Raw genomic sequence first — 13,940 nt, 5'->3', positions numbered from 1 at the left:
CCTCTAGGGTATCCCTTCAGCCTCTCCTCCCTTAAGGGATCAAAATACAGTATTTTATAACCACCAGAACATCCCTGCCCATCACCTGTCTGATCATAGCCTGTATGTTGGACAATCTTTCTTCCTGCTCCTCGCTACTGGATGCCAGGTCCTGCAGTCTCTCACACTGTACCTCCACCTGGTCTGTGAGCACACTCACCTGAGGATGGATAAAGACAACAACATATGTTAATATAAGGAGGCACAAGAAAAGAGAAATAAAGTACAGATGCAGAAAAGGGATCCAAGAATATAGGAACAAAGATCGTTACGTAAAAAGACTTCAGTGAACAAACTAACCAAAGTGAATGTTGAAGGGGGGAGAGGAGTTGGAGGTGTTGATCGTGAGTGGAGGAAATGAGGAAAGAAATGAGGCTCAACTGAGAAATCAACTCAACCTGAAGTGTCAATGATTCGTAGTCGTTCTCCAGTTGTTTCAGCTTTAGCATCGGGTCGGGGCTGCACAGGAGTGTGTGTTCCTGCACCAGAACACCTTGCAATCAGACGTGAACTCCGCCTCCCACTCCCTCCCCTCCAGCTCCTCGTCTTTCCCTGCTCTCCCCACCTACACTCGCTCCCCCCTTCCCTAAAGCTCGAACACAACAGGCTGACACTGCCCTACGTCACCAGGTGCGGAGTGACGTAGAATTCCAAGGCTGACTCTGCACACAACATGTACATAACACTGCCCATAACTCTGCCCATAACTCTGCCCATAACTCTGCCCATAACTCTGCCCATAACACTGCCCATAACTCTGCCCGTAACACTTCAAACCATTGTTGTTGTTACGACGTGTACTTTGAGAAAGGTTTTATTTAATCGTTGCATGATGTAATTGCTAGGAGAGGAGGGTTTAGAAATGAACTTCAGTGAAGATGAGTCTGCTCTGAGAGACAATGCTGAATCGTATGTTAAACAGGTCAGCAGCTGCAGATGACACACAACTCCTCCCTTCCAAGAACCGCCATCATCTTTTAATACTCTATCCTCACAACAACCCTCCTCTCTTCTATTAACCTCCTCCTTCCATCCCCTCTCTTTTAAATACACTCCCCCTTCCCCCACCCCCCCCCCACTACTAACACCTTCCTCTCTTTTAAATACACTCTCCCTTCCTCCCCCCCACTACTAACACCTTCCTCTCTTTTAAATACACTCTCCCTTCCTTCCTCCCCCCCCCCCCCCCCACTACTAACACCTTCCTCTCTTTTAAATACACTCTCCCTTCCTTCCTCCCCCACCCCCCCCCCCACTACCCACACCTTCCTCTCTTTTAAATACACTCTCCCTTCCTTCCTCCCCCCCCCCCCCCCACTACTAACACCTTCCTCTCTTTTAAATACACTCTCCCTTCCTTCCTCCCCCCCCCCCCCCCACTACCCACACCTTCCTCTCTTTTAAATACACTCTCCCTTCCTTCCTCCCCCCCCCCCCCACTACCCACACCTTCCTCTCTTTTAAATACACTCTCCCTTCCTTCCTCCCCCCCCCCCCACTACTAACACCTTCCTCTCTTTTAAATACACTCTCCCTTCCTTCCTCCCCCCCCCCCCCCCCCACTAATAACACCTTCCTCTCTTTTAGATAAACTCTCCCTTCCTTCCTCCCCCCCCCCCCCCCACTACTAACACCTTCCTCTCTTTTAAATACACTCTCCCTTCCTTCCTCCCCCCCCCCCCCACTACCCACACCTTCCTCTCTTTTAAATACACTCTCCCTTCCTTCCTCCCCCCCCCCCCCCACTACCCACACCTTCCTCTCTTTTAAATACACTCTCCCTTCCTTCCTCCCCCCCCCCCCCCCACTACCCACACCTTCCTCTCTTTTAAATACACTCTCCCTTCCTTCCTCCCCCCCCCCCCCCACTACCCACACCTTCCTCTCTTTTAAATACACTCCCTCTTCCCTCCTCACTCCCCCCTATCCATGCCTTCCTGGTTTTTAAATACCCTTTCCCCTCCTTCCCATGCTTTCCTTCTCTCTTTTGCTCCACCCCTTTTAATTTATAATTCAAACATTCAAATCTTCTGTCCTTAGAAAAGGCCGCCATTGGCAGCTTCCACCTGTGGCACAAATACTAATAAATAATCAGCGCAGGATAAGAACATTTGCCCAAACATGTCTCACCTTTCACTCATCCAATGTATTTTATACATCAGTTCAACAATAATAATATAATATAATATAATAATACCAGTACACCTCCACCAGGCCAAACAGCTTACGGTTTGTGTCTCACCATAGGTCAGACCTGGATCCACACCTGAACCAAAATCGAATCGGCTTGTTCTTGTCACTTACCCAACTCGTCCACCACGTTTTGTCATAAATTGTCCACAACGTTTTGAAATATCATGCGACATATCGTTTTTGGGCCGATCACTCAATGGTGATCGAAGAATCACTTGATTTTTTTTTTTTAATTCTCGTATCTGGATCCAGATTCGGATCTTCAGCAAAATTGAATCGATTCGCTCTTGTCGGACATCCGACCTGTCAACCAAGTTTCGTTCGAATCTGTCAACAACTTTTTGAGATATCCTGTTCACAAATAAACAGACAAACAAACAGACAGACAGACAGACAGACAGGGGTGAAAACATAACACCTTTGGTGACAGAAGTAAAAATAACATGAGTTGCTTCACAAGGAACTTTGACCATGAGGAAGACATGAGGGACATTAAAGCCTGGGCTATTATTACCAACCTATGGTTGTTTGTCCGCCATTCTTTATCGTATTTAAATGCTGAGCGTTTAGCAAGGATCATTGTGTATAATCTGCAGCTGTTGACTTTAAAATGCTCAGCAAAACGCAAAATTCTGAGTGTTTTTAATTCTTTGGTGTGACTCAGCCGCCAGGGTTCAAACTGAACTGCGGACCTCCCAGACAGGGGGAGCGCTCAAACTAAGTTACACCACCGAGTCTGTTCAAATCTTCTTGTTTATGTGGCTTCTCTCTCTGTCTTCCCTTCTCCCTTACATTCTAACAAAACTCCTTATTAATCTGTCTTCCCTTCTCCCTTACATTCTAACAAAACTCCTTATTAATCTGTCTTCCCTTCTCCCTTACATTCCAACAAAACTCCTTATTAATCTGTCTTCCCTTCTCCCTTACATTCTAACAAAACTCCTTATTAATCTGTCTTCCCTTCTCCCTTACACTCTAACAAAACTCCTTATTAATCTGTCTTCCCTTCTCCCTTACATTCTAACAAAACTCCTTATTAATCTGTCTTCCCTTCTCCCTTACATTCTAACAAAACTCCTTATTAATCTGTCTTCCCTTCTCCCTTACATTCCAACAAAACTCCTTATTCGTCTGTCTTCCCTTCTCCCTTACATTCCAACAAAACTCCTTATTAATCTGTCGTCCCTTCTCCCTTACATTCCAACAAAACTCCTTATTAATCTGTCGTCCCTTCTCCCTTACATTCTAACAAAACTCCTTATTAATCTGTCTTCCCTTCTCCCTTACATTCCAACAAAACTCCTTATTAATCTGTCGTCCCTTCCCCCTTACATTCTAACAAAACTCCTTATTAATCGGTCTTCCCTTCTCCCTTACATTCCAAAAAAACTCCTTATTCATCTGTCTTCCCTTCTCCCTTACATTCCAACAAAACTCCTTATTCGTCTGTCTTCCCTTCTCCCTTACATTCCAACAAAACTCCTTATTAATCTGTCGTCCCTTCGCCCTTACATTCTAACAAAACTCCTTGTTAATCTGTCTTCCCTTCTCCCTTACATTCTAACAAAACTCATTATTAATCTGTCTTTCCTTCGCCCTTACATTCTAACAAAACTCCTTATTAATCGGTCTTCCCTTCTCCCTTACACTCTAACAAAACTCCTTATTAATCGGTCTTTCCTTCGCCCTTACATTCTAACAAAACTCCTTATTAATCGGTCTTCCATTCTCCCTTACACTCTAACAAAACTCCTTATTAATCTGTCTTCCCTTCTCCCTTACATTCTAACAAAACTCCTTATTAATCTGTCTTTCCTTCGCCCTTACATTCTAACAAAACTCCTTATTAATCGGTCTTCCCTTCTCCCTTACACTCTAACAAAACTCCTTGTTAATCTGTCTTCCCTTCTCCCTTACATTCTAACAAACCTCCTTATTAATCTGTCTTCCCTTCTCCCTTACATTCCAACAAAACTCCTTATTAATCTGTCTTCCCTTCTCCCTTACATTCTAACAAAACTCCTTATTAATCTGTCTTCCCTTCTCCCTTACATTCTAACAAAACTCCTTATTAATCTGTCTTCCCTTCTCCCTTACATTCTAACAAAACTCCTTATTAATCTGTCTTCCCTTCTCCCTTACATTCTAACAAAACTCCTTATTAATCTGTCTTCCCTTCTCCCTTACATTCCAACAAAACTCCTTATTCGTCTGTCTTCCCTTCTCCCTTACATTCCAACAAAACTCCTTATTAATCTGTCGTCCCTTCCCCCTTACATTCTAACAAAACTCCTTATTAATCGGTCTTCCCTTCTCCCTTACATTCCAAAAAAACTCCTTATTCATCTGTCTTCCCTTCTCCCTTACATTCCAACAAAACTCCTTATTAATCTGTCGTCCCTTCGCCCTTACATTCTAACAAAACTCCTTGTTAATCTGTCTTCCCTTCTCCCTTACATTCTAACAAAACTCATTATTAATCTGTCTTTCCTTCGCCCTTACATTCTAACAAAACTCCTTATTAATCGGTCTTCCCTTCTCCCTTACACTCTAACAAAACTCCTTATTAATCGGTCTTTCCTTCGCCCTTACATTCTAACAAAACTCCTTATTAATCGGTCTTCCATTCTCCCTTACACTCTAACAAAACTCCTTATTAATCTGTCTTCCCTTCTCCCTTACATTCTAACAAAACTCCTTATTAATCTGTCTTTCCTTCGCCCTTACATTCTAACAAAACTCCTTATTAATCGGTCTTCCCTTCTCCCTTACACTCTAACAAAACTCCTTGTTAATCTGTCTTCCCTTCTCCCTTACATTCTAACAAACCTCCTTATTAATCTGTCTTCCCTTCTCCCTTACATTCCAACAAAACTCCTTATTAATCTGTCTTCCCTTCTCCCTTACATTCTAACAAAACTCCTTATTAATCTGTCTTCCCTTCTCCCTTACATTCTAACAAAACTCCTTATTAATCTGTCTTCCCTTCTCCCTTACATTCTAACAAAACTCCTTATTAATCTGTCTTCCCTTCTCCCTTACATTCCAACAAAACTCCTTATTAATCTGTCTTCCCTTCTCCCTTACATTCTAACAAAACTCCTTATTAATCTGTCTTCCCTTCTCCCTTACATTCTAACAAAACTCCTTATTAATCTGTCTTCCCTTCTCCCTTACATTCCAACAAAACTCCTTATTCGTCTGTCTTCCCTTCTCCCTTACATTCCAACAAAACTCCTTATTAATCTGTCGTCCCTTCGCCCTTACATTCTAACAAAACTCCTTATTAATCGGTCTTCCCTTCTCCCTTACACTCTTACAAAACTCCTTATTAATCTGTCTTTCCTTCGCCCTTACATTCTAACAAAACTCCTTATTAATCGGTCTTCCCTTCTCCCTTACACTCTAACAAAACTCCTTATTAATCTGTCTTCCCTTCTCCCTTACATTCTAACAAAACTCCTTATTAATCTGTCTTTCCTTCGCCCTTACATTCTAACAAAACTCCTTATTAATCGGTCTTCCCTTCTCCCTTACACTCTAACAAAACTCCTTGTTAATCTGTCTTCCCTTCTCCCTTACATTCTAACAAACCTCCTTATTAATCTGTCTTCCCTTCTCCCTTACATTCCAACAAAACTCCTTATTAATCTGTCTTCCCTTCGCCCTTACATTCTAACACAACTCCTTATTAATCGGTCTTCCCTTCTCCCTTACACTCTAACAAAACTCCTTGTTAATCTGTCTTCCCTTCTCCCTTACATTCTAACAAAACTCCTTATTAATCTGTCTTCCCTTCTCCCTTACATTCTAACAAAACTCCTTGTTAATCTGTCTTCCCTTCTCCCTTACATTCTAACAAACCTCCTTATTAATCTGTCTTCCCTTCTCCCTTACATTCCAACAAAACTCCTTATTAATCTGTCTTTCCTTCGCCCTTACATTCTAACACAACTCCTTATTAATCGGTCTTCCCTTCTCCCTTACACTCTAACAAAACTCCTTGTTAATCTGTCTTCCCTTCTCCCTTACATTCTAACAAAACTCCTTATTAATCTGTCTTCCCTTCTCCCTTACATTCTAACAAAACTCCTTGTTAATCTGTCTTCCCTTCTCCCTTACATTCTAACAAAACTCCTTATTAATCTGTCGTCCCTTCTCCCTTACATTCTAACAAAACTCCTTATTAATCTGTCGTCCCTTCTCCCTTACATTCTAACAAAACTCCTTATTAATCTGTCGTCCCTTCTCCCTTACATTCAAACAAAACTCCTTATTAATCTGTCGTCCCTTCTCCCTTACATTCTAACAAAACTCCTTATTAATCTGTCGTCCCTTCTCCCTTACATTCTAACAAAACTCCTTATTAATCTGTCGTCCCTTCTCCCTTACATTCTAACAAAACTCCTTATTAATCTGTCTTCCCTTCTCCCTTACATTCCAACAAAACTCCTTATTCATCTGTCGTCCCTTCACCCTTACATTCTAACAAAACTCCTTGTTAATCTGTCGTCCCTTCTCCCTTACATTCCAACAAAACTCCTTATTCATCTGTCGTCCCTTCACCCTTACATTCAAACAAAACTCCTTATTAATCTGTCGTCCCTTCTCCCTTACATTCTAACAAAACTCCTTATTAATCTGTCGTCCCTTCTCCCTTACATTCTAACAAAACTCCTTGTTAATCTGTCGTCCCTTCTCCCTTACATTCTAACAAAACTCCTTATTAATCTGTCGTCCCTTCTCCCTTACATTCTAACAAAACTCCTTATTAATCTGTCGTCCCTTCTCCCTTACATTCTAACAAAACTCCTTGTTAATCTGTCGTCCCTTCTCCCTTACATTCCAACAAAACTCCTTATTCATCTGTCTTCCCTTCTCCTTTACATTCCAACAAAACTCCTTATTAATCGGTCTTCCCTTCTCCCTTACATTCCAACAAAACTCCTTATTAATCTGTCTTCCCTTCTCCCTTACATTCCAACAAAACTCCTTATTAATCTGTCGTCCCTTCGCCCTTACATTCTAACAAAACTCCTTGTTAATCTGTCTTCCCTTCTCCCTTACATTCTAACAAAACTCCTTATTAATCTGTCTTCCCTTCTCCCTTACATTCTAACAAAACTCCTTATTAATCTGTCTTCCCTTCTCCCTTACATTCTAACAAAACTCCTTATTAATCTGTCTTCCCTTCTCCCTTACATTCTAACAAAACTCCTTATTAATCTGTCTTCCCTTCTCCCTTACATTCTAACAAAACTCCTTATTAATCTGTCTTCCCTTCTCCCTTACATTCTAACAAAACTCGTTATTAATCTGTCTTCTCTTCTCCCTTACATTCTAACAAAACTCCTTATTAATCTGTCTTCTCTTCTCCCTTACATTCTAACAAAACTCCTTATTAATCTGTCTTCCCTTCTCCCTTACATTCTAACAAAACTCCTTATTAATCTGTCTTCCCTTCTCCCTTACATTCTAACAAAACTCCTTGTTCATCTGCTCGTACACCAATCAGAGCTATCGATCTCGTCACATGACAGTGGGGTACCTTTCGTAACCATAACTATGAGTCACTGTCTCCCCACCCCCACCCCCCCAGTCTAGCTCATTCTGCTCTTCCCCTCCTCCCCCCCGTCCCCCCCAGTCTAGCTCATTCTGCTCTTCCCCTCCTCCCCCCCCCCCCCCTCCCCATCTTCCACCCCAACCATTCACAGCTCCTCTAGGATGTACATTCTTCCAGTAACCTGGTTAAGTTACTAAAATACAGACTGACTTTCCACCTCTCCTTTGTTCCTTTGTTCCTTCCCCCCCCCCACCCCCCCCCCCCCCCCCCATCAGTGGAACTCCCTTCCAAAGGCTGTTCAATTTTCTCCCCAAGGCTTCCAGCAGGTAGTGCACCACCATCCAACATCATGGTCCATCTCTACCCACTAACAGTATTAACGCTACCTAAGTCACCCTCTTACTTGTAGGTTACTATTACACCCACCCACCCCCCCCCCCCCTCCTCGTTCCGTTGTGTGTTGCATCCACCTCGAGCTGCAGTGCCCCCTGAGTACCTTGTTGCCCTCTACCACCTCACCCTTCCATGAGCCTCGGTTTTGAATACTACAAGTAATTTCATTAGGTTGGCTGTACCTGTACCTGGGGGAGCAGCAACTGCCTAATGTAAGGAACCTTTTCAAACTTGTTTTATTACTAGTTGGAGGATGCTCCAAAGATGTAAAAAAAGAGGGTTTTGGAAAGCACCCGCACCCATGTTCAGGTGCAGCACATGTCATCGTGCAGTTTGCAGACTGGCAGAGCGGTGCTTTGCTTTTGGAAGATTTATTCCAGTAAGAAACATCAAAAGCTTCTTCAAGAACTTATTTGATGAACCACTTGCTATATGTTTTGGTATTTGTCTGTACATGTTTGCCCGGATATGTTATACCGTATAATATGGAAAACAACTTTGGTCTTAAAAAAAGAAACTCCTGCCTCGCCCCTCCGCAAAACGTACCATTCGCTGTTGCAACCAGTGCAGCAACACCATGGCCGTGGACTCCGGGACTTGACCTCTCAACTCCTCCAGCTGATCCTTGTTGCCGAGGAACTCCAGCGCCGCCCGCAACTCCTCGGCCAAGCGCAGCACTTGCAGCTCCGCTGCATCCTTCTCGTCGTGCCGACACTCGTTGCCTTCTGCAGCTCTTCCATACATCTGCACTTGCGTGTCTTGTGCGTCTGCATTATAACAAAACAATGAGAATTATTACAATGGACATACTGTATATTAAACAATGAATGCATCTGTAAGAAGTAGAGGAGGATCATGTTGATCCATTTGTGTCTTTAAGCACTCGGTCTTGAAAGGAAATTTGAAATTTGGCTAAAAGACCCACAGATTATGACCACTTGGATGTCCCCGATACAAGGGAGTTGTTGCTCTCTCCCTGAGGATTGTTATAACACCAACCTCACTGCAGGAGAGGGCTGACAAGATGGCCTCGGGGTACGCACACTCAGTGGTCTAGCCTGGGTTTTTCTGGGTTCGAAACCCGAACCCAGCTATAAACTGTCAACCCGGTGTATCACAGGCCAAGGTGATCCATCAATGTGTGGGTCCCTCGGATGGACGTTAAACGGGTGTCCCATCTGCCGGTATTAGTTTCTGCATGTTAAATATCCCACGGTGTCCTTCACGAAGAGTAGGCGAGCTATCGCCGGCATCTTGGCCAAATTACTAATTCCTGCCCTGGTCAGCAGAGGGCACTCGATCTGAGTGGTGCCCTCAGCCAATGATGCTGCTCCGCAGCCTTGTGCCGAACGAAGAACTGCAGGAGAAGTAATAAGATTGTCGGTTCAGAAATGTGAAACAACCTGGTTTGTGCTAAATCTCTATATTTTAAAATTGCAAGTCTTGTCTACCATATAAAACACAATGTGTGTGTGTGTGTGTGTGTGTGTGTGTGTGTGTGTGTGTGTGTGTGTGTGTGTGTGTGTGTGTGTGTGTGTGTGTGTGTGTGTGTGTGTCTGTCCCTCCTTCATAAGGCAAGGTTTTAAAAGCTTTGAGTAGTGTTTTAGGAGGGATTTGAGCGGGGGGGTTTAAGGGGAAATCATTGAACACGACTGTGTCAACCGCTTAAAATACCTAAAAGACTCTGAGGACCCAAAAGAGCCCAAGGACCCAGAAGACCCAATGGACCACAAATACCCAAAATACCCTGTAGACTGTTAAAGACACAAAAGACCATGAAGACCCCAAGAACCCAGGACTATGAAGACCCAAAATACCCCAAAGACCCAAAAGACTGAAAAAACCCTGAAGACCCAATGGAACCCAAAGACCCAAAATACCCCGAGGATCCAAAAGACCCAAACAATCCCAAGGACCCAAATGACCCAGAGAACCCAAAATACCCCAAGGACCCAGAAGACCCAAATGGGCCCCAAACACCCACAATACCCTGAAGACCCAGAAGACACTGAAGACTGTTAAAGACCCAAAATACTCCAAAGACCCAAAAGGCCCCAAGATCCGTGAAGACCACGAAGACTCTAAAGACCCTTAAAGACCCCGAAAACCCATAAACACTCCGAAGGCCGAAAATACACGAAAGACCCTTAAATACCCCAAAGACCCAAAAATACCCTGAAGACTGTTAAAGACCCAAACGACCACGAAGACCCAAAATACCCCAAGCACCTTTAAATACCCCGAAGACCAAAAAGATCGAAAAGATCCTGAAGACCAAAGAGTCCGAACACCCAAAAGATCCATGTTACTGAAAGGATCGAAAAGGATCGGAAGGATCATTACTGAAAGGATCGAAACCCCAAAAGACCCCAAGACCCAAAATATCCAAAAGACCCTTAAAGACCATGAAGACCTCAAAAAAACCTGAAGACTGAAAAGTCCCAGAATCCCGAAAAGACATCGAAGACGCAAAATACCCCGTCGACCCTTAAAGACGCGAAAGACCCCAAAGACCTCAAACAATCCAAAATACCGAAAAGACCACAGAGCCCTTAAAGACCCTGAGGACCCAGTGGATCCCAAATTACCCCTAAGACACAAAATACCCAGAAGACCCTTAAATACCCCCAAAGATCCAGATCAAGGACCCAAAATACTTGAATGACTCAAAAGACCGAGAGGACCCAAAAGACTCAAATGACCCAAAAGACACTGATGAACAGAAGACCCAAAAGACTCAAAAGCCACAAAAGACGCTGAAGACACTGAAGACCCCAAGCTCCCAAATGACCCAGAGGACTTAAAAGACCGACAAGTCCCTGAAAACCCAAAATACCCCAAAGACACCAAGACCCTTATAGATCCAAAAGACCACAAAAACCCAAAATACCCTGAAGACCCAAAATTCCCCAAAGACCCATAAAGACCCCAAATACCGAAAAGACCCCAAGACCCTTAAAGACCCAAAAGACCACAAAGACCCTGAATACCCAAAAGACTCTGAAGACTGTTAAAGACCCAAACGACCACGAAGACCCAAAATACTCCAAAGACCCAAAATACCCCAAGCACTTTTAAATACCCCGAAGACCGAAAAGATCGAAAAGATCCTGAAGACCAAAGAGTCCGAACACCCAAAAGATCCATGTTACTGAAAGGATCGAAAAGGATCGGAAGGATCATTACTGAAAGGATTGAAACCCCAAAAGACCCCAAGACCCAAAATATCCAAAAGACCCTTAAAGACCATGAAGACCTCAAAAAAACCTGAAGACTGAAAAGTCCCAGAAGCCCGAAAAGACATCGAAGACCCAAAATACCCCGTCGACCCTTAAAGACGCGAAAGACCCCAAAGACCTCAAACAATCCAAAATACCGAAAAGACCACAGAGCCCCTTAAAGACCCTGAGGACCCAGTGGATCCCAAATTACCCCTAAGACACAAAATACCCAGAAGACCCTTAAATACCCCCAAAGATCCAGATCAAGGACCCAAAATACTTGAATGACTCAAAAGACCGAGAGGACCCAAAAGACTCAAATGACCCAAAAGACACTGATGAACAGAAGACCCAAAAGACTCAAAAGCCACAAAAGACGCTGAAGACACTGAAGACCCCAAGCTCCCAAATGACCCAGAGGACACAAAAGACCCCAAGAACATAAGACCCAAAGGACTCCGAAGACCCAAAAGAAGAGTAATTATACCTCTTACATTGGAATTGTAGACGGTGGCTTGCAAACCGAGCCTCTAGGTCGGTGTACAGAAGCGGTATTTTTTTATCACAATAAATACAAGGCACAGGGAGGTGAAATTTGCTGCACGTGATGTGCAATGCGTGCAGAGTAAAACGAGTGTTCATTTACGTCTGCAGGATTTCTAACAAATAAAAATGATATAAACACACCTGCCACTAGGCCCAGACTTCAGACTTTGGCACTTTTGGCACGTCTCACGAGGCTGTATACCGTCAAAAACCGTTCCAACCCGTCATTTTTGACGGGTTTTATACTAGTTTAGAATATTGTCTTTCAAATTTGCAAAACGTGTACACGTACACACACTGTTTTTCATTCTGTTTATACCTGCTGCAATTTTGGAAAATTTATATAAATAATATCAGATCGCATCAGTTTCGAATCACGACAATGTATTTTATAACATTCATACAGAGAGAGCTAAAAAAAAAAAAAGAAGCAAATAAACACATTTCAAGCCAATTGTAACACCATCACGTGATGTTATTTTGTAAATAAACCATTTATTCTAACTGTCAATTTTAAAACGTTTACTGAACCCGGATTAATAATCTCATTCAACCCTTCCATACCATGAGCGACCATGGTGTCCATCTTGTCACCCTTCATGTGGGTCATGCCAGACTCACCGATGGTCCGAAGAGTGCTCACCTCACCTGCTGCACCATCTTCCTGAAAAGGTACCACGACAATGAGATATATTGAGAACGAGGTCCATAAAATTATGTATCATTCATTCATTCATTCATTCATTCATTCATTATTTTTAAATGTCAACGTGAAACGTGGAATTCTTCATCCGCTGGCAATTCAAAAAGGGTGCATCACACCTTTCGCAATAGCATTAAACATGTGAATTGGATTTGGCACAAATGATAGACTAAAATGACAACGTAAGGTGAGTGGAGCGTGAAGGTGAACACCTGAACGATTAAAAGTAAAACAACAACAACAACAACAGCATCCCACTGATAGGCCGGATCTGGATTCGGACCTGAACCAAAATCGAATCGCCTTGTTCTTGTCACCGAACCAACTCATTCACCAAGTTTTGTCATCACTTTGGTAGAAGTTTGGTAGAAGGGTTTGAAGGTAGAACAGTTGCGGTTGAAACCCGAATCTTATCCGGCTTCCTCCTGATGACTCCATCTTTGTCTTTCTTCGTTCCTCCCGATACTCCAATGCTGCATTAAGTAATTAAATAATTATCGTATCCGGATCCAGATCCAGATCTTCACCAAAATCGAATCCATTTTTCCTTGTCACACACCCAACCTGTCCACCAAGCTTCGTTTGAATCCATCCATAAGTTTTTGAAGACTATGTAGTCAATGATGGGCCAAGACACGTGGCAGAGGAAGAGTTGATCTCGTTATTCCATTAGAAATCATGGGTCGTCAATAGACAAGGGTTGTTGTTGTATAGCCCCGTTTACAGAAAATTTTTAAAAATTACATAAATTTAAAGTTTACAAAAAAATTTACATAAAATTTCAGACAGTTCTCTCGAACAAGCCTGCGGCAGGGAGACAGCTGGTCGATGGATCGTCACTCCAAATATTTTTAGGTATTTCCAATGCAAAACCCCACGAGTCAAGATCTTGGTTAGTGTTACGGACTCGGCCTTAATGGTTGGTGTTATGAGTATTGTTGCTGGTTCCACTGAGGGACGTTATCTGCTGGGTTTCAACCAGGGATAGCACATCTTTCTGCCGGGGACCCTCTCGGGGTTCGGAGGTCCACCGAGACCAGGGGTAAGGGGGGGGGGGGGGACCCTGTAACAGAAATTGGGGGCTCGTCCAATTGATATTCGTGGACTCGCAATTGGGTCTGCGTCCGGGAGCTAAAAAAAAATCCTAAATTTAGTCCGGGAAAGCATTCCCAAGTTTGGAACTTTTTCCAACATTCCCATGTTTTTTCCAAAAACAAACAACAACAACAACAACAACAACAACAACAACAACAACAACAAAAAAAATACTTTTGTTTTTGTT

At 43.1% G+C, this 13,940-nt stretch overlaps 1 protein-coding gene across 14 annotated transcripts in view; it reads right to left on the bottom strand.

Annotated features, from left to right (window-relative positions):
- Positions 1 to 13,940, bottom strand: part of LOC137418692 (liprin-beta-1) — a 101,605-nt gene that overhangs the window by 74,293 nt on the left and 13,372 nt on the right. For 11 of the 14 annotated variants that reach the window (XR_013624261.1, XM_068104785.2, XM_068104786.2 and 8 more), the window contains exons 2-5: positions 12,520 to 12,619; positions 8,735 to 8,955; positions 438 to 518; positions 86 to 199 (exon numbers count right to left, since the gene is read on the bottom strand). Coding sequence is in view for 13 of the 14 variants with exons in the window: in XM_068104785.2 (XP_067960886.2) it covers positions 86 to 199; positions 438 to 518; positions 8,735 to 8,955; positions 12,520 to 12,619 (516 nt within the window). In the remaining variant the exon portion in view is untranslated. The remainder of the gene's footprint in view (positions 1 to 85; positions 200 to 437; positions 519 to 8,734; positions 8,956 to 12,519; positions 12,620 to 13,940) is intronic. The other 3 variants (XM_078783048.1, XM_078783045.1, XM_078783051.1) reach the window with 1 other exon arrangement.

This window comes from Myxine glutinosa, chromosome 8 (genome assembly GCF_964187855.1).
Source record: "Myxine glutinosa chromosome 8, kmMyxGlut1.1, whole genome shotgun sequence".
NCBI classification, from domain to species: domain Eukaryota; kingdom Metazoa; phylum Chordata; class Myxini; order Myxiniformes; family Myxinidae; genus Myxine; species Myxine glutinosa.
This window is presented reverse-complemented; position numbering and strand designations above follow the sequence as displayed.